Source organism: Eutrema salsugineum, unplaced genomic scaffold (genome assembly GCF_000478725.1).
Source record: "Eutrema salsugineum unplaced genomic scaffold, Eutsalg1_0 scaffold_1, whole genome shotgun sequence".
In the NCBI taxonomy this organism is placed as follows: domain Eukaryota; kingdom Viridiplantae; phylum Streptophyta; class Magnoliopsida; order Brassicales; family Brassicaceae; genus Eutrema; species Eutrema salsugineum.
The window spans coordinates 2,698,818-2,725,073 of record NW_006256909.1 but is presented as its reverse complement, the minus strand read 5'-3'; the positions used below and the strand labels follow the sequence as shown (position 1 = coordinate 2,725,073).

The 26,256-nt window shown below is 38.1% G+C and overlaps 9 protein-coding genes across 9 annotated transcripts; 4 read left to right on the top strand and 5 right to left on the bottom strand.

Moving 5' to 3' along the window:
• Positions 1-72: 72 nt before the first annotated feature.
• Positions 73-699, bottom strand: LOC18029274 (U1 small nuclear ribonucleoprotein C). The gene has a single exon (XM_006412276.2). It carries the CDS (start codon positions 697-699, stop codon positions 229-231), a length of 471 nt encoding a protein of 156 aa, XP_006412339.1. The 3' UTR covers positions 73-228.
• Positions 700-978: 279 nt separating this feature from the next.
• On the bottom strand, positions 979-2,376 carry LOC18029273. The gene has a single exon (XM_006412275.1). It carries the CDS (start codon positions 2,374-2,376, stop codon positions 979-981), a length of 1,398 nt encoding a protein of 465 aa, XP_006412338.1.
• Positions 2,377-3,119: 743 nt separating this feature from the next.
• Positions 3,120-4,648, bottom strand: LOC18029272. The gene has a single exon (XM_006412274.2). The coding sequence runs from the start codon at positions 4,646-4,648 to the stop codon at positions 3,242-3,244; it is 1,407 nt and encodes a 468-aa protein (XP_006412337.1). The 3' UTR covers positions 3,120-3,241.
• A 445-nt stretch (positions 4,649-5,093) lies between these two features.
• LOC112081866 (putative mediator of RNA polymerase II transcription subunit 17) lies at positions 5,094-5,724 on the top strand. The gene is made up of 2 exons (XM_024148651.1): positions 5,094-5,133; positions 5,187-5,724. The coding sequence occupies exons 1-2, from the start codon at positions 5,094-5,096 to the stop codon at positions 5,537-5,539; spliced, it is 393 nt and encodes a 130-aa protein (XP_024004419.1). The 3' UTR covers positions 5,540-5,724.
• A 653-nt stretch (positions 5,725-6,377) lies between these two features.
• Positions 6,378-12,101, top strand: LOC18029270 (probable ubiquitin-like-specific protease 2A). Its single transcript, XM_024149626.1, has 17 exons — positions 6,378-6,587; positions 6,794-6,853; positions 7,238-7,287; positions 7,378-7,468; positions 7,570-7,619; positions 7,796-7,993; positions 8,068-8,143; positions 8,320-8,428; positions 8,577-8,630; positions 8,988-9,119; positions 9,391-9,591; positions 9,667-9,722; positions 9,812-9,899; positions 10,307-10,394; positions 10,736-10,855; positions 11,143-11,511; positions 11,586-12,101. The coding sequence occupies exons 1-17, from the start codon at positions 6,422-6,424 to the stop codon at positions 12,048-12,050; spliced, it is 2,373 nt and encodes a 790-aa protein (XP_024005394.1). The 5' UTR covers positions 6,378-6,421; the 3' UTR covers positions 12,051-12,101.
• Positions 12,102-12,169: 68 nt separating this feature from the next.
• On the bottom strand, positions 12,170-13,997 carry LOC18029269. The gene is made up of 6 exons (XM_006412271.2): positions 13,573-13,997; positions 13,393-13,488; positions 13,273-13,313; positions 12,968-13,085; positions 12,593-12,673; positions 12,170-12,481 (listed from the first exon to the last, which is right to left on the bottom strand). Exons 1-6 carry the CDS (start codon positions 13,768-13,770, stop codon positions 12,410-12,412), a joined length of 606 nt encoding a protein of 201 aa, XP_006412334.1. The 5' UTR covers positions 13,771-13,997; the 3' UTR covers positions 12,170-12,409.
• An 835-nt stretch (positions 13,998-14,832) lies between these two features.
• On the top strand, positions 14,833-18,998 carry LOC18029268 (protein EXECUTER 1, chloroplastic). Its single transcript, XM_006412270.2, has 11 exons — positions 14,833-15,308; positions 15,421-15,537; positions 15,649-15,714; positions 15,848-15,954; positions 16,087-16,168; positions 16,396-17,118; positions 17,209-17,332; positions 17,570-17,739; positions 18,101-18,175; positions 18,293-18,385; positions 18,483-18,998. The coding sequence occupies exons 1-11, from the start codon at positions 14,907-14,909 to the stop codon at positions 18,573-18,575; spliced, it is 2,052 nt and encodes a 683-aa protein (XP_006412333.1). The 5' UTR covers positions 14,833-14,906; the 3' UTR covers positions 18,576-18,998.
• Positions 18,999-19,093: 95 nt separating this feature from the next.
• Positions 19,094-19,998, bottom strand: LOC18029223 (costars family protein ST45-2). The gene is made up of 2 exons (XM_006412268.2): positions 19,667-19,998; positions 19,094-19,423 (listed from the first exon to the last, which is right to left on the bottom strand). Exons 1-2 carry the CDS (start codon positions 19,745-19,747, stop codon positions 19,226-19,228), a joined length of 279 nt encoding a protein of 92 aa, XP_006412331.1. The 5' UTR covers positions 19,748-19,998; the 3' UTR covers positions 19,094-19,225.
• Positions 19,999-20,369: 371 nt separating this feature from the next.
• Positions 20,370-26,134, top strand: LOC18029222 (dynamin-related protein 3A). Its single transcript, XM_006412267.2, has 20 exons — positions 20,370-20,922; positions 21,079-21,361; positions 21,469-21,497; positions 21,608-21,709; positions 21,925-21,993; positions 22,087-22,146; positions 22,458-22,571; positions 22,996-23,044; positions 23,142-23,251; positions 23,379-23,471; positions 23,586-23,678; positions 23,754-23,891; positions 24,127-24,240; positions 24,332-24,427; positions 24,565-24,604; positions 24,749-24,903; positions 24,993-25,139; positions 25,297-25,349; positions 25,442-25,541; positions 25,653-26,134. Exons 1-20 carry the CDS (start codon positions 20,521-20,523, stop codon positions 25,845-25,847), a joined length of 2,442 nt encoding a protein of 813 aa, XP_006412330.1. The 5' UTR covers positions 20,370-20,520; the 3' UTR covers positions 25,848-26,134.
• The last annotated feature ends 122 nt before the right edge of the window (positions 26,135-26,256 follow it).

The following is a 26,256-nucleotide window of genomic DNA, read 5'->3' as shown; positions in this document are numbered from 1 at the left end:
ATTTATCATATAGTTACAAATTAAATTCTGAGTAATGTTACAGTCAATACACATCAATCCTATAGCCACCAATACATATTCAGTTAGCTTATGTTGATGATAATCTTCACATATAGCCACCAATATATATATATATTCAGTTAGCTTGTGTTGATGATAATCTTCACATATGCCAAAGAGTTTGGTTACAATACTTGAAACATAGAGTTTAAGTTTGGAGGAGATAACTCAAGGGCTGGAAATCGGTGTTGTGGGGAGAGTCGGCGGAGCAGTGATGGATGGAAGCGGCAAGACGTTTCCGGAGGGCGATCCAGGCGTTGCGGGAGGGAAAGAAGGGGAAACGGGAATTTGAGGCAAAGGAGAAGGTAATTTTGGAAAACCTTGCCCCGGAAATTGAGGAAAACCCGGTGTTGGATTGCTCGGAAAACCGGGTCGGGGAAACTGAGGGAAAGGCATGGGATTGTTTGGAAGACCTTGCCCGGGAAACTGAGGAAAACCGGGTTTTGGGAATTGTGGGAATGGCATGGGATTGGTTGGAAATCCGGGTCTTGGAAACTGAGGAAAACCGGGTCTTGGGAAATGATGGTGTCTAAAAAATTTGGGCTTTATTGTTTTCTTCGCGAAGCTTGAAGCGATCATGGAAGAGAACATCAGAGCCACGAGGAGAGAAGCGACTAAGAAGACTTTAGATGAAGCCATTTTGCTTTTTCAAATATTTGATTGTTTCCTTCTCTGATGGATTTGGGTTTATATAGGAGCAAACTCAAAAAGAGATAACGAGTACCGTTTGTATTTCATTTGACTCTTTTTTACTTTTAATAGATTTCACCTTATGGTTTCGTTATTAAGAATAGGAAACGGTTTATATTGTTACTACTCTGTTGCTATTCGTTTGAAGATATGTTTGTTGTTGACTCAACAAAACATATTAATAAGAGATAGACATGACCATGCAACAAAAAGTGCCTTTAAATCCTATCAACATCGAAGACATACATCATAACTGTGGTTCTGTTCAGATATCTTTTCCATATTTCTTATGCTAAACTTACCCAAAACGCTTCTCGCCCACTCGCCAAAATAAGTCTCATTGTATCCTATCATAGCATTCTTATAGACCGACATACATCGCCTATCAGTATCAGCAAACTGACATATTTCCCCAACAGGATCATGCCACGTGCCTTCGTGTCTCATTCCTGACCAATTAGCTCCCCATTGGAACACAAGCTGACCAACCCCAGCGAGCTTAAGCCATCCTTTGGGGAAAAACTCCATCACACTACTGTTTTTATCCATTAGAAACAAGTTAGTGAGCTGTGCACCGTGTGGTGATACTAACACATCTGTCTTCTTCATCAGCTCCACTTGTTCACAAAATGTTAGATTATTCGAATAGGAAACATTTAACTCACACCCATCTACTCTCTCACACTCTCTCTTAAACACTTCGATCACCGTTGACTCGTTTTTGAAAGATCTGGCTCCGGTTCTCAATAACAAAGTCATACCGATTCTCGGTTTTGGTGTCTCCGATGAGCTGATGTTACAGTAGTTTCTCGCTTTGCATCTAATGTGATCAAAAACTTCAATTCTTCTCTCCTTTGACATTCCACCTTCATTGTGTCTCATAACAACCGCCTTCTCGAAGCAAACCGGCCTGTTCTCATCAACAAACCGTAAATATTCTGGTTCTCGACCGTAAGTCGCTGTGATGATCTCACTCAACCAATTCCCCATCCCAAATCTTAGCTCTCCCCAGTGGTATAAAACCCATCTTTGAGGCTTTTCGCATTGGTTTCTTAAGCTCCACGCAACAAACGGGACTACTGCAGTTAGTCCATGCCACAAGTTACCGTAATCGTATTGGTTATAAGAAACAAACGTCAAGCCTTCCTGGAGAATGGCGTTGACCGGAAGAGCTTCAGGCCAAGCCATGGCGTAGTAGTTCCATGACCCATCATGCTCATCAACACCTTTCAAGCACAAAAGTCTTCCTTTCGATGAATCCGAAGGAAATTCTTGATACTGAGCCTCGCCTTTGGTTTGGTTGTCGTAGAGAGAGCTCATGAACCAAGTATGTCCCTCGAGTGGTTTGTTTGCAAAACGGTTGTCCTTGAGAGGAAGGAATGTCACCGATTCACGTAGCTTCTCCACCAAGTAAGCCGTCTCGTTATGAGATATTGGTTCAGGTTGTTGTTGGTGTTTAAGATATGTCAAAAGTGCAGGAGGGAGTGAAAGTGAATGTTGAGTAATTTGAAATGAAGAGATCTGGAGAAGAACAAAAAGAGTGGCAACGAGGCACAAGATGTTCAAGTAGAACTTTAGGGAGGATAAGCAAGTAACCAATCTTCGCCAAACACTACTTTTAGTCATTGTGAAGTTTTAAAAGCAATGAATGGGGAGTGATTTAATGGAGTGAAACAGAATTTGATGTAACTTATGAACAAAACTTGTGAGGAACATAAGGTCAACGCAACGTTACCGGCACAAATCCAATATTTGCGGCAGATTTGGAATTAACCAACACATGCATCCCGTTTTTCTTTCCTAATTTTACAATTTGTTATTGCCCTCTTTACATTCTACGAGAAGTTTTTTTTTTTCTTCGCAAAGATATGTTAACTACTCTGACTTAGAGTTAGATGCATTCAACTGTCTACTTGAATTACTCATTGATCATAATTTTTCGATATTCGTGCTGATCTAGATTAGCTGAAAAATAGATGTACATCTTTTACTGCCAAATATTAAAAAGTAATTAGCAAAATTATTCAGAAGTATGTAACTAACCATTCTATAAATTATTTTGGATATTATATTGTTTTATTCTTTCTAATCATCAAGTGTCGTAAGTAAATATATTTGAAAGTAGTTATTGTTAATACATAGAACATAGAATAGGGATATGATCATATGAATGTAGTATGCCATGAAATTTTGTTATATATCTAATTTTTACATGTTACTGTATTTCCTAATTGAATATTTTGTCAAAGATGTTATCTTGTACATTTTTCCTAAGTCATCTAGATCTAGTGAATGTGTAAAATGTAAACAATTTTGTAATCTTTAAGTGATATCAAATGTACAACTTTAAGAATTGTTAAAGTGGCGATTTCGGTCATAATTGGAACAAACATTGATGTAAAAAAAATAATTTTACTAGATGACAATATTTTTGGAAGAAAAATGAATCATACATACTCGAAGTCTGAGTATTTGGTTACCTGATTTTCCATTAACACCGACACCCATCTAACGAACCATTATAGCCGTGCTTGCGTTCTACAACATCTTGCGTCTTTCTTATGCTAAACTTATTCAAAACTCTCCTCGCCCAATAGCCGAAATAAGTCTCATTGTATCCGATCTTACCGTTCTTATATACCGACATACATCGCCTATCCGTATCGGGAAACTGACATCTCTCCCCAACAGGATCATGCCACGTGCCTTCGTGTCTCATTCCTGACCAATTAGCTCCCCATTGGTACACAAGCTGACCAACTCCTGCAAGCTTGACCCATCCTTTGGGGAAAAACTCCATCACACTACTATTTCTGTCCATTAGAACCAAATTAGTGAGCTGTGCACCATGTGGTGACACTAACACATCAGTCATACTCATCAGCTCCACCTGTTCACAAAATGTTAAATTACTTGAATAAGCAACCTTCAATTCACATCCATCTACTCTCTTGCACTCTCTCTTAAAGACATTGATCACCGCTGACTCATTCTTGAACGATCTTGGTCCACTTCTCATAAGCAATGTCATACCGATTCGCGGTTTTGATCTCTCGGTCAAGCTTATGTTGCAGTAGTTTCTCGCTTTGCATCTAATGAGATCAAAGACTTCCATTCTTCTCTCCCTTGACATTCCACCTTCGTTGTGTCTCATAACAACCGCCTTCTCGAAGCAAACCGGCCTGTTCTCATCTACAAACCGTAAGAATTCTGGTTCTTGGCCGTAAGTCGCTGTGATGATCTCGCTCAACCAATTCCCCATCTTGAACCTTAGTTCTCCCCAGTGGTATAAAACCCATCTCTGAGGTTTTGCACATTGGTTTCGTAAGCTCCAAGCAACAAACGGGACCATGGAGGATAGTCCATGCCACATGTTACCATAATCGTAATGGTTATAGGATACAAATGTGAAGCCCTCCTGGAGACTGGCATTGACCGGGAGAGCTTGAGGCCAAGCCAGTGCATAGTAGTTCCATGACCCATCGTGATCATCAACCCCTTTCAAGCACAAAAGCCTTCCTTTGGAAGAATCTGAAGGAAATTCTTGATATTGAACCTCGCCTTTGGTTTGGTTATCGTACAGAGAGCTCATAAACCATGTATGACCTACGAGGGGTTTATTTGAAAAACGAAGGTCTTTGAGGGGAAGAAATGTTACCGACTCACGTAGCGTCTCCACCAAGTAAGCCGTCTCGTTCTTAGATATTTCTTTAGGCTCTTTTTGCTGATTCAGATATGTGAATAGGGAAGGAGGGAGTAAAATGGGTTGTTGGTAATGTGAAATGACCAGATTTTGAAGAAGAACAAAAATTGTGACGACGAGGCACAAGACGTTCAAGGATAGATTAGGAGACGCAAAGCAGGTAACAAGCCTCCATGAAACGCTGCGTTTAGTCATATTGTGAATGGGGGGAGAGTGAATGAACGTGAAGAAAGAGAATGGTTTTATCAGATGAAATGGGTGAAATGAAACTCGTGAGGAAAACTGAAGCTAACTTTATTTGCCAAATAAGTTGATGTATTGCATGTTTGAAAAAGTACGTTATCAAATCTGCGCCCACATTTGGGGCAGCTTTTAACATCGACCAACACATGCTTCTTGTTTTAGATTCTACAAGTTTAAAAAGCTTTTTTTATATATATAATTTGCTCACAAAGTTGGTAGTAGATAATTAAAGAAACGAGAGAAAGGGAAATATGTACTTATTTTGATATATCTACAAACTAGATTGATTGTTCATATACGACTGAAATATTTGATATAGTCTTTTACATGCAAATTTAACGAATACATATGCACTTATATATAAGAACTTACACGTAAATATTACAAACATAAGAATATGTCTAGTATCATGAGTAAAGAAATAAGCACTTTCACAAGTACACACAAATGTAAAATACAACATAATGATAATCAAAAAGGAAAATTAAAGGTACAAATTACGGCCAAGCGTCATCAAGAAATTCAAAACACACAACAATATATATTATAAGAGAAGTGATAATTCAAGGACTCGATGTAGTTGTAGAAGGCGGAGGAGAGAAGAACGGAACGGATGGAAGATTGGTCGGAAGAGATGGGATGGTTGTCGGAAATGAAGGAAAAGTTGGCATTACAAGTGGAGGCATTGCATTGGGAATTGTGGGAAGAGTTGGTTGTGGCAAAGTTGATGGCATTGCAAATGGAGGCATTGCAGTACTGGGAATTGTGGGAAGAGTTGGTAGTGGCAACGTTGATGGCAATGGAGGTAATCCCATTTTCGGAATAGGCACATTTGGAATTTGAGGAAGAGGTTGTTGCTGGAGAAGGTGGCGTGAGGCCGAGCAAGTGCTGATCATAATAGATGAAGAGAGACTTACTAACAAAGCCATGAGAAAGAGTTTGTATGATGCCATTTTGAGTGTGTTGATGAATCTTCAGTTATGCAATAGTTAAGCCTCTGTAATTGCTTCACTTTTGTTGCTTTATGTTGATGAGACATTCAAGGATATGTTATTGAGTTTATATAGTGGCAAGAGTCTATATGGATTACAAAGACTTCTTAAACAATTTCTTCTAGTATGGTTTTTGGTAGGTATGTTGTATGGTTTCTGTATGGTTGGCTTGAGCTTTTGTTAGCTCAACTTAATGTGTTTTTTCATATTATTTTTTTGACATTTATGGATTCGGATTAAAGTTAGTTCAACAATCAAAACCACACGTGTTACCTAATCAAACTCTAAAATATTTTTATTTATTTTCTAACATCCAAAGTTCTAAACTCTAAATATCATGATAAGCTTTAAAATGCACAATGTACTAAATTACTATATTAGAAAAGTCTATACGTATAATATTTCACTAAAATATAAACGAAATATAATGAAATCAAACCGATTGGACCGCACATTAATAAATTTCTATATTTAAACTTTGTGGAAGTAACTTTTGTAATCAGTAGAAATGTTCCCATACTTTTTTCTACCCAGTATCGGTCCTCCGAATCAGTAATCAGTAGATTTTAAAATTCTTGGGTCATCTCCAAAAACCAGGAAAAATAGTCAACAAAACCGGAATCGATTTCGAATTCAAAAATTCCGTCACTCGGTGCATCGTTCAGATTTCAGAATACGCTTCTATCCTTCTATACTCGTCGGACCTGTAACTCACTATTTGGCTGCTGCAGCGATGACTCTGCCGTCAGTTCGATCCCTCGGTAAGTGCGAACTGATCGGAGTATACGATTTCACTGACGAGGAGGAACATGTTGAAGAGATGTCGAAGAAACTCCTCCGCAAGTTCGGCTCCCCAGGAACTAAAAGCGCCATCGATAAGTATGACTTCCTTCGATTTTGTAAGTGTTTTTGCTCTTAATTTTTCTATTGAATGTTTGCGTCGATTTGTTTTCGGCTTTCCTGGACATGTATTTGATAATCCGAAAAATCAAGTTGGTCTTTTACTCAAATTTGTTGAATTCGAGTTTGTTAGTGTCTACGAATCTTCGAGATGTATCTAAAATATAGTCGAGTAATCAAGTGTTATTCACACTTTCTATTGCAGTTGCGCAGGACACACCAACCGAGAGAAAGGAAATGGACCGGATAGTTCTCGATGTCGAAGGTATAAGTAAGATTAGAACATCATGGAGGACATTTCTCGACTGTGAATGTCTATTTTTAGTTACAAATGATGAAATTGTTCTGAGAAAAGTGTAGAGTTCCAAATTTTCAGATGCTAGTGTGGTAGATCAGCAATTACCTAAATTGGAGTTTAGTTCTTAGAATATTTATGTCAGCACAGCTGTTTGGCACTTGAAACACTGGAATGAGCCTTGAATAACTATTCTTTATTGTGATTAAAGTATTTGATCATATAAAAAGATGAATTATCATCACTGATTGTCTCTATGAGTTACTGGAGAAAGCTCCGTTCCAGTGTCACCATTTCCTTGAACTTTGATCAATTCTTCATCTACTTTGGCTAAGCTTATTTTGGTTTATGCAGTCCAAGAAAAAGAAGAACAGCCAAGGTGTGAACCCAGCAGATATGGAACTGTGAGCGTTTGTCATGCAGTGAGGAAGGACTTATTATAAGGAATAAAATTGTCTAGAAATTTTCTAATTTTGTTGTACAATATATTGCAGTGTGACCTGATTGATGTAATCTCCGATGGCTTTCATGGAAGCATTGATATCGATTCATCAACTTCATCATCTCTGTCGGAAAATGATAAAGGTTTTTAGCATTTTAGTATTCTCTCTCTTTAGTTTCAGATATTATTGCTGTTTTTTCCCCTCAAAATTGCGTGCTCTAAAGAAACTTCTGAATCGTTTTAGCCTCAGCCGGAGAAGAAGCTACGAATTCTGCTTCTGATCCACATGAAGTTGTAAGTCTTTTCGAGTATGTAATATTTATTAGAGATAGTTAAGGATCACAAAAAATTGAAAACCATAAGCTTTAACTCCTCTGAAAAGTTTTCGATTTGCTGTTTGTCTCAAGAGTTATGCTTGTGGGTTTATATGCAGAAAATATCTCATGCTTTTTCTTTTTCTGCATTTACAGGCTTCCGAGAATTCACAAGTTCTCATTCTCCCTGATGTTATTATATATGGAGATATATACTGTACAAACTCCAAGTTAACATTTTCACGCAACTGTATGAATGTTGAAAGTTCATCAGTAAATGCAACTAAAGAGACATTTTGTTGTCAGTGGAAAATAGAAGAAATAATCAGAATTGAGTCTCAGTGGTGTTCAGAGGTGAGTTCTACTCAGTAACTCACTGCTAGATTTTCATTTATGGTTTTTTATGATACTTGAGTTGTAAATTTTAGGTTGAGGCTGCCTTTGTCAATGTTCTTCTGAAGTCTAGGGACCCTAAAGACGTTGACAGTGCGAAAGAGACTTCAGGTTTACCATAAGTTTACATTTGTTTATGTTAGTGTTGTTTAAATGGGAGTGGAAATTTTAAATTGGAAATTGTTAGCTGACTAAGAACGGCATACACATCATATCTCTTTGTTAGTAGCTTTTGATGTTTACAACGTCAACTCTAGTCTAACTAACATCTCCCCCCATGCTGACAGGCATTGATCTCCTAAAATTTTCCGTTTATGATCCTAAATGGTCTAATGAAGTAGAAACCATCAAATTGCTGGACTCGAGATACAAGGATATTTGGTTTGATACCATAACGTAAGTCATCAGGAAAATACTTATTGGCACCATTGTGTTAGTACCTACTTATGGTGTAAATCCTATACAAGGTTTAGGGAGAAAGAGAATATAGGAAAAATATCTGGCGGGTTCTAACATTAAATTTGTCGTTGTTGAATGTTGACAGAGAAAGCGAGGCAAGTGTTTGTAGTGGACAAGATTTGGGAACTTCACTCACCAAGTAAGTATGAACTATATATCATTCGAATAACGTGGTTCATATGAATTTTGGTAAATGTAATCTGACAACTTGGTGATGTGCTCTTATTTTTGAATTACTAAGATTTTGTTAAGACATCCCGTTGACAACAAAAAAGGCTTTTCTTACTTATGTATGCTGACCTGAGAGTTAGATGTGTGCAAAATATGGTAGAATTTTGTTTTAGTTTTGCAATATGATGATGAATGTGGTTCTGTGCCCCATCTAGTTCCCTGAAATATATACTCAGCTTGTATATGGTGCTTTTTAATAATTTATATATTGACGCCCGGTTTAGTTTTATCTTACCTCTTGAGTGTTTGTATTCTGATATTACAGTCTTGCTGATTCATTTGAAGATCTAGTTTACCCTCAAGGAGACACAGATGCGGTAGTAGTTAGGAAGCAAGACATTGAGCTTCTGAAGCCAAGACGCTTCATTAATGATACAATCATTGATTTTTATATTACGTAAGTTACTATCTTTCATATTGACTTAACATTAAAAGGAAATATAAACTGTATTTGTAGAGCATAGAATGCCTACAAGCCAAAAACTGCAAGACTAGGTGCGTCATTTTTTCATGAGTTAAAAGTGAGGTCTCTTCTCGTTTGTTTAGATATGAAAAAACTGTAGCATGAGTCGTAGGGGTGTATATTATGATTTAAACCTTGTTGTATCTTTCATTTATATTTACCTTTTCCTTGAGTTAACTTGTAAAGTTGTGTTTAAGACGTGCAGGTACCTTAAGAGTCGAATTTCTCCAGAGGAACGGGGCAGGTTCCACTTTTTCAATTGTTTCTTTTTTCGTAAGCTGGCGAACTTAGACAAAGATTCACCTAGCGCGTTTGGAGGAAGGGAAGCATACCAGCGCGTGCAGAAGTGGACTAAGAATGTGGATCTTTTTGAAAAAGATTACATATTTATTCCTATAAACTGCAGGTGAAAACATATTTCACACACATAACTAGTTTTCTTACCGCTGATAAGACGACTCATACTTGCATTTGATTGCAGTTTTCACTGGAGTCTGATTATCATCTGCCATCCTGGTGAATTGGTTCCTTCTCCTGGTAAGATTACCTCGCTATGTTATTTTCTTATGCTTGTTTAACTTATTTTAACAGCCTAGATATAAAATTTCACTCTGCTGATGATGAAGTTAAAAACCCATCAAGGGTTCCCTGCATCTTGCATCTGGACTCAATTAAAGGAAGCCACAAAGATGGTCTCGTAAACATTTTTCCGAGGTATGCTCTACAACGTTTCATTAATTTTCACTGCCATGGCATTTACTCGCTCTTGACATCTTTGTTTCAAGAGACCATTTTAAGTCACGATACTTTTGAATATAGTCTCTCGAGTTATTGCTGGTTAATATAGTGTTGGGTGCAACTTATGCATTGCATAGGAGGCTGGATCCAATTTTTGGTTTGAGATCAAAGCTGACTGTGCGATGTTTAGTTTGCAGTTCGTCATTGGTTTCGTATTGGTTTTTTACTTGTGAAGTCTTCATTAATTTTCTATCCATATACATCTTCTTACTCTTCCGTATTTCACTTTTCCTCATCAGGCCTAGTCAAATGCATGGACTTTATCATAAATATCTGTTGTACAGCATAAGTGGAATACTTAAATGTCAATAATTTGATTACAGTTACCTACGTGAAGAGTGGAAAGCGAGGCAAGGAAAGACAAGATATGATCTTTCAAGAGCTTCAAATATGCAGCTCATATCGCTTGAGGTACTGCTTCCTAACAAGGATCACATTATCTTGAACTCAGATAGAAGGCTCAAAACTAATATTAATATAGTCCTCTCCTGATTGTATAAAGCTCTGGTTCTAGATTATCGTCGTTTACATAGTGCCCCTGCATGTATGCGTGCAAACATGTTGATGAGCTTGATAGGTGAAGCTTTACTCTGTAGGCTTGTTTGTGTCTAACATATCAAATCAGTTTTGGTAGACTTTCTTCGAGAAACATGTTACTATTCTATAGCAGTCAACCGATATATTCGTTGTGGACTTTGTGAAAATTTCTTCAGTGACCATTCTAATACTATAGCTTCGTATAACAAATTCAGCTCCCGCAGCAAGAGAATTCGTTTGACTGTGGCCTCTTTTTGCTCCACTATTTGGATCTTTTTGTGGCTCAAGCTCCTGCTAAATTCAATCCTTCCCTTATCACGAGATCAGCAAATTTTGTAAGTTGTCTTTTTGTCCATCGTCTTAGCTGATGAAGTTGCATTTGAGATTATTTTCGTTTAATCTGTCAAGTCCTTAAATCCTGGTAATTATTACATGTTTGACGAAATATATTTTAGAAAATTGATGCAAACAAGGAATTCTTAATTCGCGTCCAATCTGGAGTCTTTTGTGCTCTAGTAGTTTCCTTATGTGAAGATCTTCATTTTTCTTATGATATGAAATACTCCAGCAAGAGACAGTGATTTGAAGGGGGTGCTTTAATTTATATTCCGCTTCTTTTCAGCTAACTCGTAATTGGTTTCCTCCAAAGGAAGCTTCACTAAAGCGTGGATACATCTTAGAATTGCTTTACAATCTCCACAAAGGTCATGATCCAAGTATTCTTCCAGCTAATGCCAAAAGTAAACCACCTCATTGCGGAGTTTCCAACAGGAATGATCAAGAAAATGAAAGCGAGAATGTGAATGAGATTTGTAGCTGGAGAAAACCATTTGATAGTTCCTCATCAACCGTCACATCCATTCCCCAAACAAAGACTTGTCCCTCTGCAAGCGACATGCAAGATCTGATTCTTTGCGAAGAGATTTTTAAAGCAGGAAGTTATGAGCCTAAGTCTGCTAAGCGCCAAAAGGTCTTTATGTCGCCTATAGTGGTAATTCCCTTTTCTCTTTCTTCAGTTTAGATTCTGCTGCTAGTTATCTTACGTTGAGAGCGATTCTATACCAGGAAGAAGTTCAAGAAAGTGGTGAGAAAAAAACCCATTTGCCATTGGACATACAAGAAGAATCTTTTGGTCAAAAGATGGAAACATTACGAAAAGAGCAGTGCATGCTTTACATTGAAGACAGTGATGATGACGAAACTGTTTCAGTAGAATACGTCTCTGATTCCCAAGATTCATGTGAAGTTGAGGTGAAAGACGAAGATGACAATGAGTTGCTTCGGGTTACTGGAGAATCCAAAGAGATTCAAAGAACCGGAGATATCAAGTCTGATTCAGCATCGATTGAAAAAGGAGTGGACAAGGGTAGAGATTCAGATGCTGCCTCTTGCTACAACAAGATTCTTCTTGTGTTGTCTGATGATGAGGGAAGCTCAGCCGCAAGCGATAATCTTAAAGACAAAGGAAACTTCTTAGCTACAAGCTCGAATGTCATGTCCAAGAGGCCAAAAAAACTGATATGTTTGTAGAAGACGAATATCGCCAATCCCATGCAATATTCTTGTTATATTTGACTTCGCTTACCCCATTATGACTTATGAGTAAATAGAAGAATGAATTATCCTTCTCTTCTGAGTAGAAATTCAAATTTTATACTGCAAGTCTGCAACTAATTTACATTATAATATGTCGATTTTCATACTCAATACTGCTCTCGTCTCTTATAAGACAAGTATCAAAGCTTCGTTTTTCAGTAGACAAAAAAAAAAAAGAACTGCTTGTTATTATTATCCAAGTGAGAGGATGAAAACAGAGAGCTCACACAATCCTTTAATACAAAAAGAAACATATTTTCGTCCATCCAATGAAGCTTTACGTGTGGTCACATTCACACCTCGTCGTCTCTACTCCTATGCTCCACGAGCAATTGTTCCAACTCTTCCCTGCGTCTGGCCATCTCCTGCAATAACAAGGGTCAACAAGGATTTCGAAGCCATCTCCAATCACATATCATGATAGATATTGCAAATAGACAATGGAAACTCAATGCAAACATACTATAAATACTTGCCTCAAGATCCTTGACAGCTTGTTCTCTTGAAACTTCCTTCTGCTGTCGAGCACGCTTCAGAAAGCCAATGCATAGAACTCCCTGAAGTTCAGACAACGATCAAAGATTACTAGACTGTAAGACTACAAACGAAAACAAACATAGGACGATCAAATATTTGGCAGAATTGAAAAGAGATTGATCAAAAGAAAAAAAAAAAAAGAACGAGATGCACAATCCCATGAAATAATAGTCGAGTGAAACGGACTATGATAAGCAAGATGCAACCACAATATCTACCAAAAAAGTATATATGAACAGATTCAACAGTAAGGCAAAAGAAAGAAAGGACGAAGAAGCAGCTGTGAAATTTCAGGATGAATTGTGATAGCGTACTGATATGACATAGATAAGACCACAAGCCAGGAGCATGTAGCTTGCGATATTCTGTAAAAGCAGGAGATCCTTCTTTTGAGTCATAAAGTCAGGGAAAGCTCTTGTCATCACAGCAACACTGAAATGACCAAAGCAAATATATTTATATATGACACAATGGTCTCGTTCTTGAGTTGGTCAGAAAATTTAAAAAATCTCAAGATCAATCAATTTGAGCCATGAGCCTTGAATTGGCTGAAGCAGAACAACACAAGATCCACTCCAACAAAATAAGTACAAGAGGAAGTTACAAAGCTGTAACTTACAAAATCTGAAGCATTCCTCTCCCAGCCCAGTACTCAAGTACCTAAGAGAAATTAAACGATGAGCAAATTTATTAAGTGTACATAGTAGAAGAAAATGGAAAAAAAAAAAAAGATATGAACCTTTGAAAACTTGAGGATAAAACCCCATTCTGTCTCGGCGAGAACAACAAAACAAGCAATCAATACTGCGTAACACCGGAATATTCCATCGAATATCTGCCATGGAATCATAAAAAAGCTTCAGACGACGAAGATCGGAAGAGAAAGAGGGAGAAGATGGAGAAGAGAGAGATTACTTACATCGTGGCTGTCCCGGAAGGAGCGAATGGCAGCGAGAACATTAACGACAACGCAGAGAATGGCGATGAGAGAGGTGACGAAGCTGAAGCACCTGCAAACAACAAGGAACGGGTCGGGTCTGTTACTGGGCCTCGATCTTGAGGATCCGGAACCGGAAGAAGGTTCGACGATTTCTTCATGTTCCTCAGCTCTCTCCATCTGAAACCGATTTCCACGTGAGATAGTAGTACCTCTGCTCCGGCGAAGATCCACCGTCTTCGGGATATATGCGATTTGAGAGACAAGTGTTTACTACTTGAAAGCGGGATTCTTTCACCGGTCGATCAAGCCTTCTCTTTTCATTCCTTTTTTTGACATCACTGCTTTAACTAACTCTATTTTTTTATTTTCTTTCTTCAAGCTTCTCTGAAAATAAATAATTTTATTATTTCAGCTACAAAAACTGATTGATTCCCGATATTTCCATAAAAAGATATTTTGAATGTCGACCAAAAAAAAAAATATATTTTCAATGATTGTATCCCCACGTGTCTTAGACTGGCGAGACCACGAGGCTTTCAAGCGAGCGTCACCAGCTTCCTTGTTGGGCTTCATTCAGACACGGAGACCCATTGAAATTTTTTCGAGAAACTCCATTTTTTTATTCCTTGTTTAGGTTGTTTCTTTGTATGCGTTGTGAGGATTAAGTCCTCGTTAACTTTGAAATATGCATTACACGCGTATGTCACAACTCACAACAATATTGCTATATCATTATTTGTGAAATTTTTGCCATACAATTTTCGGTTTCGGAATAGGTTTGTGCCTACCTTTCGTGGATATCTCTATTTCATTGAGAGTATATATCTTGGCCTCTTACTGAACTATTTGTACATATGCATTGGTTTGTAACTTTGTATATTCTAAAATTGCAAGTTTGTATCTTATCAAGTGAGGTACATGTATCTTCCTGATCCTATGATAGTTTTTTTTTTCTTCTCCATTTCATAAAAATAACAAATATTCAGTGATTTTGAGGTAGACAGTAGTAGTACATAGCCAAAAAAAAAAACTTCTAACAAAACATTTAACTTTTTTTTTCTTTCTTTCGGTACAGAAATTATTTTTTTTTTTGGATAAGTAGTGCGTTCGTTTGCTCTAATATCTATCCTGCAAAAACAAAAACAGACATCCGAAAAAACGTTGCATTTGGTTGGTTAATAACATAACCACATAAACAAACATAATACACAGTCACAAGTCAAAATTCCGTTGGCTGAACACAAAAGCCCATATCAGCCACATAACACAAATTATTCCCCCAAAGCTCTCTCTCTCTCTCTCTCTCTCCGGCGATGCCTTCCTTATCCACGCCGCCGTCACAAAACCTCGCCTTCTCGGCTACCGCCACGTCATCCCGGCTCACTCCCACCAAAAGACCGTTTTACCCCCAGCGTCTCTCCGATCATGCCGCCCTCTGCCGCTGCTCCTCCTCCTCCTCCGGCGGAAATCCATCCTCTGCTTCCTCCGACGATAACCCTAGATGGGACTCCGCGATTCAGGATGTCCTCAAGAACGCCATCAAACGCTTTGATTCGGTCTTGAGCTGGTACAGGTCTCAGGATAAGGATGCTGGAGACGACGTCGAGCAAGTATCCGGGGATATCAAGATAGAGGACGATGATTGGGATTGGGAGCGATGGAAGAAGCATTTCGATCAAATTGATGACCAAGACCGTCTCCTCTCCGTCCTTAAGGTTCCTTCCATTTTCCCATTTTCCCATGGCTTCTATGACAACTTTCATTTCGAAAAAAAAAAAAATTGTGGAGAAAATGTGTTTAATCCGGAGATATTGTATTTGGATACAGTCGCAATTGAGCCGAGCCATTAAACGAGAAGATTATGATGATGCTGCGAGGCTGAAGGTGGCGATTGCAGCTGCAGCTACAAACGATGCTGTTGGCAGAGTGATGTCCAGATTTAATGTATAAACTCTATTATGTAAAATATGAAATCATAGTCTCTAAACACTATTTTGAAACTTCATTGGATTGTATTCTAAATTATGTTCTTTCTATTTCTTGCCTTTGTGGTAGAAAGCTGTTCTTGAAGAGCGTTACAAGGATGCTGTATACTTGCGAGACAAAGCTGGTGCTGGGTTGGTGAGCTCGTTATTTGTTTCTTTTTTTGTTTCTTTTATAGATTTTTGTTTTTTTAACTGTTGTTTTAGCTCCTTATAGATGTAGAAAGGTTCTGTTTTGAGGTATTACAATGTCTTTTCTATATGGCTTGCAGGTAGGGTGGTGGTCGGGTATTTCGGAAGATGTCAAAGATCCTTTTGGTCTTATTGTTCAAATTACCGCAGAGCATGGACGATATGTGGCAAGAAGTTATAATCCTCGGTAATTACTTATTATATCTTCTTAGCTCATCAGATATCTGTGGCAGTGAGGTTTTGTGTATCAGAAACCCAATTTCTATAGGTCATTCGTTTCTCTGAAAAATTGCTTTATATGAAATCCTTTCTCTCTCAGGCAGCTTAGCACATCCGCTGCGGGTGCTCCTCTTTTTGAAATCTTTCTGACACTCGATGGAAAAGGGAACTACAAAAAACAGGTTTTTGCCCCTCCTAAATCCTATATAGTTACTGTCAAGTTTGAGTACTTGGGATATCCATTAGAGAATCATTCTTTGTTTATTTCGATGAATTTTGTTCTTTTTTGGAAGCTGACCTTTTGGAATAGATAGCAAACCGGAAACTTATCTATGTTATTATCTCACGACGAATGTGTCTATTTTGATGTTAAATTATGTTTTATTATTTTGGATGCGTGCTTCTTCAGGCTGTGTACTTGAAATGGAAAGAGATTTTTCCGGACGTTCCAACTATGCCTACCAGAACTTTGAATTCTCCCAGGGTTTTGACTTCACCGGGTAGAAAGGAAGATGCAGGCAATCTTGCTGTCGAGAGTAGTGAAGATGAAGATAGTGATAATTCAGACGACGATTCTGATCTCCTTGAGGAATCTTCTGGTTTCCAGAGTTTTCTGCGAGATATGATTCCTGGGGTCAAAGTCAAGGTTATGAAAGTAACTACGCCTGGAAAGGTGGACAAGGATTTCATCTCAAAAGTTATTGAACAGATTGCTGATGAAGAAGATGAAGAGAACGATTTTGATATAGAAGATATAGAAGTGGAAGATGAAACTAAGGCTGAAATCGATGAAAAAAGTTCTGACATCGAATTGGAATCAGTGTCGGATGAAATCATTGACAACAACGGAGGGAGAGAAATCGCAGTTAAGTTTGTGATAAGCGATATCGTTGATCGGCTCTCTGGAAATCAACCTCTGAAAGAGTCACTTCGATCTCCTGCCAATCTGGAATCTGTGGAGAGGTCTTCATTTTATCTTCGGTTAGAGAAAGATTTAAACGTACAAGAGTCCAAGGGTGTGGAAGGTACATTAATTGATGGAAAAGGTAACCGCCAAAGCAGACGCAGGATTGATAACATTATGGTTGATTTGGCCAAATCCATTGAGAAAGAGAAGAAGATCTCTCTCAAGGTTTGTTTTGCTGTGTGTTTTGACTATTTTATTCCTTCTTGTTTTACTGCAAAAGGGAGTCCCAGCTTATTCTAGAAATTCGCTTTGCAGATGCTTAAGGATGTTGGGGAGCTATTAAGCCTCACTCTCAGTCAGGCTCAAAACCGTCAACAGTTGTCGGGTTTGACGAAATTCCGTCGCATTGATGTGACACCTTCGCTAGATCCTCTAGATGGTGAGTGAGTAAATTGATTGAACGTTACAGTTGTTTTGCATCTATCTAAAGAAAATGGAAACGAGCTCTACAAGTGGGTGGCACCTCAGCTATTACAATTTTGTCAGTTACATTTTTTCCGTGTGGTGCGAGATTACTTCAAATTTTGCTATCCTTCAATATAAATAACATTTTTCCTTCTCACTTCAGCTCTCATTATGGAGTGGATTTTGAAAATTTATGTTCGTCTCTATCCAGGACTATATATTGGCGCACATGGGCTGTATACATCAGAAGTAATTCATTTGAAACGCAAATTTGGCCAGTGGAAAGGTGGGAAGGAGTCAAAGAAGTCAACAGATATTGAATTTTATGAATATGTCGAAGCTGTGAAATTAACTGGAGATCCTTATGTGCCTGCTGGGAAGGTTAGTTTCTTTGTTTGTTCTAGTATGAGGTATTAGCACAAATATGAAAACACGCAATTGAATTGGTCTGTGTTAGAACTTCCATGCTTACAGTTGTTGAAGGTGAAACCTAATTGAAGAATAGAGGATAGTGCGTTACCAATATGGTGAAAAATAAACAAGCCGTTATGTTCATGGCTCTTTCATTTACTTTTCTGACTATACAAGAAAGGAAACATTATCATGCAGTATTCACTTGGATGTATTAATCAATATACCTCTACGTACTTTGCGATATCCTTCATTTTTTGTATGTTCTCCCGAAAGACTCTTTGATTGCAATATCTTATTGGGGCCTTATCACAGTCGTATCTCATGACAGGTGGCATTTCGCGCAAAGATTGGTAGACGTTATGAGCTTCCACATAGAGGACTCATCCCCGAAGAATTTGGAGTGGTATGCTTAAGAAGACTATCCAAATTTATCATTAAGCTTTGTTTTCCTATTGGAGTTCTAGTTTGTATAGCTTCTTAATGTAGTCTTTCATTTAAAAAAAAAAAAAAAAAAATACAGATTGCTAGATACAAAGGTCAAGGGAGGCTTGCTGATCCTGGATTTCGTAATCCAAGATGGGTAGATGGGGAGCTTGTTATCCTGGATGGCAAGGTTTTTTTCTCTTCATCTCTTACTGAACTAAAACCAACTTGTACATGATCCAAGCTCAAAAGTTTGACATGTTTGTTAAATTATGGTTTTGATGCAGTATGTCAAAGGAGGACCCGTGGTTGGATTTGTCTACTGGGCACCTGAATATCACTTTGTGATGTTCTTCAACCGCCTGAGGCTTCAATCGTAGTTTTATATTTTGTCTTCTCCCTCTACAATCGAGGAAGGGTTTTCTTCTGGCTATAACCATTGTAAGTGTACTCCTCGATACAGAGCAGATATGAAGTCGATCCTCAGAAAGGTTACAGTATTGCAGATTCATGGGATGGGTTATGCCTAAGATTGCAAGTTCGTGGTTCACTCTTATATATCTGGACCAGTAATGAGCTCATCGCTGGCTCTTTTCTTCTGGAGCTTGACTTAAAGTACCTAAATTGCGGCTAGATTTTAACGCATGGCCAGACAGCCAGAGTAATTGATCATTAGTCGGATTCTGAGACTTTTGTCAGAAAGGAAACTGGATTGTAAGGTTGGAGATGTCTGTAGCTATTTGTAAAAAATAATAATGTATGCTTCTCAGCGATATAAACTTGGTAAGAGTTGTTATTATATATATTTTCCTTGTATATTTTCAGTTTTGTAATGCAGAAAAAAAAAAGAGAAAAGAATCTGTCTAGTGGAATGTCATTGTTGCAACAACTGAAAATATGGCTCAAAGCTTAGATGTGATACCAATAGAGAGAAGCAAAGCAAAGGCAATCATTGATCATCCAGTTCATCATTTCATTACACACAGAGAAAAAAAAAAACAAAAAGAGAAAACAAAACAAAAACGGGAACTTAGGAAGTGGCGGCGACAGCTTGAGGCGGTGGTGGAGGTGGTCGGAGAGTGATCTCAACCTTGTCGTGAACGCCTTGAAGCAAGAGTTCTCCTGGGAATGCCACTATCTTGCGCTTCTTGGCGGCTCTCAATGTCCCAACCAATGCTTCGAAGATGTTGGCACATCGGTCGTCATTAAACAACACTCCAAACGTCACCTGAATCCACAAAGCAATCATCAGGACGGATTTTATCAATCAAACATTCATTTTACAGGGAGGATTAACGATTTTGTAGATCTGAGCGTAAAACAAGAAGAGCAATTAACGATCTTGAGATAAGAGCAAAAGGATTTTAAACTGAAAATACAGATTCCAGATTTAAGGAAAATCGAAGAGCATCCTCCACCAAGTAGTCTTGAGGATTAAAGAGAAAGAGAAACAGAGACAAAAAAGAGGGACCTTGTAAGAGCCATCGGACTGGAGAGAACCAAGACGATGGATCTCTTCCTCAAGTTTCTGAATCTCCTCTTCTACATTCATCCTTTCTTCTGACGACCTTTTTCCAGTTTTCAAATCGGAACAAGACAGCTCGATGACAGATCTTCTTCTCCTCTCACCTCCAAATTATTGTATGTCTCTCTGATGATAGTTTTTGTTCTTCTTCTATCAGCTTGAAAAGACTAAAACACCCACTTCACTTTTAAATTTTTCCAGCCTTACCGAGAATTTCCGAGACGTACCAAAGCTCTTAACTACTTTTACATACATTTTAAACATAGTAGTAATGTACACAACTCTTTTTCAGCCAGTTGAGCTCTAATACATTTCTTACACATAATAATTTAACAAGCTTGCATAAAGAAAAAAAAAAAGGAGACTGGTTATTAAAAATTGAAAATGTTTATTAGATTCGGACTTGGACCTTGTACAACACGGTGAGATAGTTTCATGACGGTGATCCTTGATTTTAACATTTGATTGTTTTTTTTTTTAATTTGATTAGTTAATCGAGAGTGAAATGCGGCTTCTTCACGTTTCCAATATCCCAAGTAAAAAAAAATATTTTATTTTAGAACAAAACTGAAAATGAAAAATTAAGAGCTTGATGATAAAGTAAAACTAGAGATATAAAATTAGCGTGAAAAAGAAATAAAATTCTTCTCTATCATTCATTCGTGAGAGGATCTGTCTTCTCGATTACAGTAAGCACGAAATCGAGTATTGACCCTCTCTTCCCCAGTTCCTCTCCTGCACGAACTCTACCCAAAGGCCAAAAACCCTAGCCTTTTGGTCATTCAATTTTCGATCCATCGATGGCGACTGAAGAAGTAACCGGCGAGACTCCTCCTTCTACCTCTCCGCCTTCGCCTGCCGCCGCTAACAAAGCCGCGCCGTTGGGATCCTCCGTGATTCCGATTGTTAATAAGCTACAGGACATATTCGCTCAGCTTGGAAGCCAGTCGTCAATCGAGCTTCCTCAGGTAGCTGTCGTCGGAAGCCAGAGCAGTGGCAAGTCCAGCGTCCTCGAAGCACTCGTCGGCCGCGACTTTCTCCCTCGTGGTAATGATATCTGCACGCGTCGCCCTCTCGTTCTCCAGCTCCTCCAGACCAAAAGCCGTTCTAATGGAGGATCCGATGACGAGTGGGGGGAATTCCTTCACCTTCCTAAAAACCATCGTATCTATGATTTCTCTGAGATTCGCCGTGAAATTGAGGTTTTTGCTCCTCTCTTTCTTATTGAATTCATTGCTCTATGTCTCTGCTTGAGTTATACCATTTTGGCCAATCGAATTCCAAGTTCGTTTCCCCTTGTAGCTTGCTTTACCATTACCTTTGACTGCTCTAATGTATAAATGGCAACATCTTTGTAGGCTGAGACGAATAGATTAGCAGGAGAGAACAAAGGTGTATCAGACAAACAGATTCGTCTAAAGATATTTTCCCCTAATGTGTTGGATATCACGCTTGTGGATCTTCCTGGTATAACCAAGGTTCCCGTGGGTGACCAGCCAACCGACATTGAAGCACGTATAAGAACCATGATCTTGTCTTACATCAAGCAACCTAGCTGCCTGATTCTGGCTGTTACTCCCGCAAATTCCGATTTGGCAAACTCAGATGCCCTTCAAATTGCAGGAAACGCCGATCCTGATTGTGAGTTCTTCTGCTAACAAGCTCAATGACGAGTTAAAACTATTTATTTGATCGGTAGTATCTGACATTACTCATCTTTACCTTTCATGTATCAATACTGTTTCCAGGTCACAGAACAATAGGTGTTATCACAAAGGTGAATATTTTCTGTCCAGACATTTGTTTTCTATCGTTCTTGTATGGTCGTAAAGAAAGTTGTTCCTCTTTTCCATGTGTTTTTACTATATTTTCTCTCAATGTTTTCAGTTGGATATCATGGACAAAGGTACCGATGCTCGCAATCTACTTCTTGGAAAAGTTGTTCCTCTACGACTTGGATATGTGGGAGTCGTAAACCGTTGCCAGGAGGTAAAGCTGTAGTCGTGTGCTTATATGTCTTGTGTTTCTATCATATAGTATGGCAACTCTTCTTTTACTTTTTGATAGTCTACCTTTATTTGTACTTGATCTCTTAGACTCCACCAAATCATTTCAATGCTGGTGATATTGTTTTGCTTTTATTTTGTGGTTCTGCATTATTACAACGTTTAAATTCATTTTGGTCTTTATTTTCTTGTCAACAGGATATTTTGCTAAACCGTTCAATCAAGGAAGCACTTAGCGCAGAAGAGAAATTCTTCCGGAGTCGTCCAGTATGACTGCATCAATTTTTTCGACTCGCTTTCTGATAATCTTGCGATTTGTCCTGACTATAGTTTTTTTTTTCCGTTTTTGCTACTACACAGGCTTATCATGGTCTTGCTGATCGTTTGGGTATCCCTCAGCTAGCGAAGAAGCTAAACCAGGTTTTTTTTTTAATTAACTCACTTTTCAGTTACGCGTAAGGGATACCTTTCTGGATAAATATCTATTACGAGATAATTATGCATTATTCGCCTTTTTAAGAGTTCTATGTACAAGTATAATTTCTGTCAATCAGGATCATTGTTTATTTTGAAAGTTGATTCATATACTGAAATTTTTTATTGTTGACGACTAGTTTCTTCCCTTCTAATAGGCTTCATATATGGCATTGTTACTTGTTATATAAGAACATGACTTTGTTGTATAAGAACATGACTAATAGAAGCTAGTCTTTCTGGTTCATTGTTTCTAGATTCTTGTTCAACATATCAAGGTTCTGCTGCCTGATTTGAAGTCGCGTATAAGTAATGCTTTGGTTGCTACAGCTAAGGAGCATCAAAGCTATGGTGAAATTACAGAATCAAGGGTATGTATTTATTGCCTAGTTATTTTCCGAATTCTTTGTCTATGACACTGTTATTGGCTTTGGTAACTTATCGTTTGTCCCACTTAATGGTGTCTTTTGCTTAGTCTTTTCTTTTGAGTACTTTGCTCTTCCAGACTATTTGCTCATGCATGTGCCCTGTGTTCTTGACATTCATGGAATTTTTTTATTAGACTTAAAAAAAAATAACTAGTAGAATTAGCATTTGAAGGTGTTCTATTTGCAAGGAAGATTGTTGGCAAGTGCGTAGTTTAATTGTTCTAAGTGTCTACATTTTGAATTAAATTTCTTATATGCTACGTTTTCATTCGGTTATGACTTGTTTCATCTCGATGAATTCTTAAAAATCTTAAAATACTTAAACGTATCCTGTTCTGAGGGTGTTTATTGTCCTTTAAATCTGTAGGCTGGTCAAGGAGCTCTTCTCCTCAACTTTCTTTCAAAATATTGTGAAGGTAATGTATGAAGATGATAATTTAGTTGAGACAATGGATCATTTGATCTATGCTTTTTTGGTTAATAGTGAGTCTCATGGTTAACTTTTTCAAACAGCATACTCTTCATTGCTGGAAGGGAAAAGTGAAGAAATGTCCACCTCCGAGCTCTCTGGAGGAGCAAGAATTCACTATATTTTCCAATCAATCTTTGTTAAGAGTTTGGAGGTTCGCTTGCACAGCTTTGATTTCTATTTCTAATCAATTTTTGCTTAATCTGTCTATGATTTCGGAGGTGCTTGAGGTAGATTTCTGAGAATTTGGACTGATGGACTTCCTTCATATTGCCTTTCAGGAGGTTGATCCATGCGAAGACTTGACAGATGATGATATTCGGACTGCAATCCAGAATGCAACTGGTCCAAGATCCGCATTATTTGTTCCAGACGTAGGTTTCTTTATATGTTTATAAGCATGTTCAGATGTTATCCTATGTTTCCTTACCTTTCTACTTCCTGGGATGTCTAATTACAATATCTTGATTTCAATCTTCTCTGCATAGGTTCCATTTGAAGTTCTTGTTAGGCGGCAGATATCTCGTTTGCTAGATCCTAGCCTTCAGTGTGCTAGGTTCATTTTTGATGAACTCATAAAGGTTAGGTTATTTTCTGGGTTGTTAATAAATGATATTTTGCTCTATATTCTACATTAATTTGAATTCTCTTAACAGATTAGCCATAGATGTATGATGAGTGAGTTACAGCGCTTCCCGGTTCTGAGAAAGCGCATGGATGAAGTTATCGGGGATTTTCTGCGAGAAGGTCTTGAACCCTCAGAAGCAATGATCGGGGATATCATTGATATGGAGGTCTGTATAATGAACTGGAGATCCCTATGATCATTGACGTCCCATAAATAATTTATCAATTGAGACCCTGTATTGTGTAAAAGGAGCACAGACTGATCTTTTCTCATGTTGGTCGTTTAGGAGTGATTTTCTCGTTTTTTTGTTGATTAGTTTGTTTAAATTTGAACTAAATTATTAGTGTTGGTGGTCAATATTGCTTCAATGGTAATGTTAGCTTCGTGGGTGCTGTCTGCAGATGGATTACATAAACACTTCACATCCAAATTTTATTGGTGGAACCAAGGCCGTGGAGATTGCAATGCAAGAAGTGAAGTCTTCTAGGATTCCCCATCCTGTGGCACGACCAAAGGTATGAAGTACTCTGAGCAACACATAAAATCAGTTTTGTGTTTTTTATATGCTCTGTAGTGTTTCCTTATCAGTTTAATTTGATATAACAGGAGACAGTAGAGCCTGATAGAACATCTTCTTCGGCAAGTCAGGTGAAATCTCGATCTTTTCTCGGGAGACAATCTAATGGAATAGTTGCTGAACAGGTATGTCATTTCTTATTTTCTATAGTTAAAATATCTATATATGCACTGTGGGTTGGCGCTAAACGCCCATGAGCAGATTAGAAATTTCCAAGAAAAAGAGTTATTATCTGACACTTAACTCCATGACATCTTCCTAGGGAGTTGCATCTACAGATGCTGAAAAAGCTGCACCAGCTGGTAATGTTCTCATTGCTGTCCTTCCGTTGCATGCAAGAGATTAATTAACATTGTTTTGGCTGTCTGATGAATCTATGTGTTTAAGAGCTTGAGATTCTAGGTTGAGTTTAATTGTGGTTTTATTGGACGTATGATGCTTGATAGCAAATTCGAGTGATTCGAGGTGGGGTATGGGTATCCCTTCAATTTTCCGAGGGGGTGATTCTCGGGCAGCTACCAAAGAAAACTATTTAAATAAACCATTCAGTGAAACTGTCGAGGATATGTCTCAGAACTTATCGATGATCTATCTAAAGGAGGTTTGTCTTCTGTGCCGACTTATATGATTCATACTGCCACGACATGCTTTATTCATTCAACTAAAACTGTTTGCTATGCTTTCCTGTAGCCCCCAGCTGTCTTGAGGCCATCCGAAACCCATTCAGAACAAGAAACAGTCGAGATTAAGATAACCAAACTGTTACTTAAGTCATACTATGACATTGTGAGGAAGAATATTGAGGACTCGGTACCAAAAGCAATCATGCATTTCCTGGCAAGTACCCGTCCTTATTTGATCCTTTTTAGAAATTCTCTCGTTAAAGAGTTTACATATGTAAAGCAGTTTATTCATCTTGTGCAACAAAACCCTGTTGCTATCTTAAACTAACCGAACTGTGAACATACTGATACTATTTCTATACAATACTCAGGTAAATCACACGAAACGTGAGCTGCATAATGTCTTTATCAAGAAGCTTTACAGGTGATGCCTGTGTTTTTTTTCTTTTTTTCTTATGCTTCGCATGTGTGGTTGGATAGTCTCTAATTACTGGCTAGTTGTATCATCTGGTGCAGGGAGAACTTGTTTGAAGAAATGCTGCAAGAGCCAGATGAGATAGCAGTTAAGAGGAAACGCACGCAGGAGACTCTCCACATTCTTCAGCAAGCTTACAGGGTATATTCTCAGCCAGACCTAATTCTGTACATACAATTGTTAGTATACCTCGTTCCGTTCAGCAAAAAAAAATTGTGTTTGCATAACTATATGGTTGTGTGTGTTAAACAGACACTAGACGAGTTGCCTTTAGAAGCAGAATCAGTGTACAATCGTGGCGCCGATACAACAAGTGTGTCAAAACATCTGGACTTACCGAAATCTTCATCGACGTATTCCACGAGCAGTTCATACTCGGCATCTCCCGGTACAGGAAGAAGATCCCGACGAGCAGGAGATCAACACCAAAACGGATATGGATTCTAACATGATCCAAAATCAATCTCTCTGACTTTGTGATAAGTGATAACGCATTTCATTCATTTAATGGCTCTATCAGGTTTTGGTATTAAAATTATGTGTTGGCAAAATGAAAAATTTATATAGGGAATTGGGACACTGGTTTTGGAATCTGCAGTGGGTTAGACTGCTAAGAGAGTTATAAGGGAGTGAAGAAGGTGATAATAGTTTATATTTGTTTCAAACAACAAAGGGGAAGCAAAGCATTTCACTCTTTGTTTCTTGGCTTGGGTTTAATTAATAAGTGATTGATACTACAGGATCGGTCCGTACGACCCTATATAAATTGTGGCCTCGTTTTATCTTTTCTTGTGCAACGAGACTTGGAACATTTTCCTTTATAAAATGTTTGGATTTTTTTTTTTTTTGGTTTTTT

Bases quoted from the DNA above. Each gene is read 5' to 3' on its own strand.
- LOC18029274 (XM_006412276.2), bottom strand. From the start codon at position 699: ATGGCTTCATCTAAAGTCTTCTTAGTCGCTTCTCTCCTCGTGGCTCTG.
- LOC18029273 (XM_006412275.1), bottom strand. From the start codon at position 2,376: ATGACTAAAAGTAGTGTTTGGCGAAGATTGGTTACTTGCTTATCCTCC.
- LOC18029272 (XM_006412274.2), bottom strand. From the start codon at position 4,648: ATGACTAAACGCAGCGTTTCATGGAGGCTTGTTACCTGCTTTGCGTCT.
- LOC112081866 (XM_024148651.1), top strand. From the start codon at position 5,094: ATGTCTAGTATCATGAGTAAAGAAATAAGCACTTTCACAA. The intron at 5,134-5,186 runs GTACACACAAAT...GGAAAATTAAAG, and splicing joins AGAAATAAGCACTTTCACAA to GTACAAATTACGGCCAAGCG.
- LOC18029270 (XM_024149626.1), top strand. From the start codon at position 6,422: ATGACTCTGCCGTCAGTTCGATCCCTCGGTAAGTGCGAACTGATCGGA. The intron at 9,900-10,306 runs GTATGCTCTACA...ATTTGATTACAG, and splicing joins CTCGTAAACATTTTTCCGAG to TTACCTACGTGAAGAGTGGA. The intron at 10,395-10,735 runs GTACTGCTTCCT...TAACAAATTCAG, and splicing joins TGCAGCTCATATCGCTTGAG to CTCCCGCAGCAAGAGAATTC.
- LOC18029269 (XM_006412271.2), bottom strand. From the start codon at position 13,770: ATGGAGAGAGCTGAGGAACATGAAGAAATCGTCGAACCTTCTTCCGGT. The intron at 13,086-13,272 runs GTAAGTTACAGC...TGGTCATTTCAG, and splicing joins AGAGGAATGCTTCAGATTTT to TGTTGCTGTGATGACAAGAG. The intron at 12,674-12,967 runs GTACGCTATCAC...TCTGAACTTCAG, and splicing joins GTCTTATCTATGTCATATCA to GGAGTTCTATGCATTGGCTT.
- LOC18029268 (XM_006412270.2), top strand. From the start codon at position 14,907: ATGCCTTCCTTATCCACGCCGCCGTCACAAAACCTCGCCTTCTCGGCT. The intron at 15,309-15,420 runs GTTCCTTCCATT...ATTTGGATACAG, and splicing joins GTCTCCTCTCCGTCCTTAAG to TCGCAATTGAGCCGAGCCAT. The intron at 15,955-16,086 runs GTAATTACTTAT...TTTCTCTCTCAG, and splicing joins GCAAGAAGTTATAATCCTCG to GCAGCTTAGCACATCCGCTG.
- LOC18029223 (XM_006412268.2), bottom strand. From the start codon at position 19,747: ATGAATGTAGAAGAGGAGATTCAGAAACTTGAGGAAGAGATCCATCGT. The intron at 19,424-19,666 runs GTCCCTCTTTTT...TTGTGGATTCAG, and splicing joins AGTCCGATGGCTCTTACAAG to GTGACGTTTGGAGTGTTGTT.
- LOC18029222 (XM_006412267.2), top strand. From the start codon at position 20,521: ATGGCGACTGAAGAAGTAACCGGCGAGACTCCTCCTTCTACCTCTCCG. The intron at 23,679-23,753 runs GTTAGGTTATTT...TTCTCTTAACAG, and splicing joins TTTTTGATGAACTCATAAAG to ATTAGCCATAGATGTATGAT. The intron at 24,428-24,564 runs GTATGTCATTTC...ACATCTTCCTAG, and splicing joins ATGGAATAGTTGCTGAACAG to GGAGTTGCATCTACAGATGC.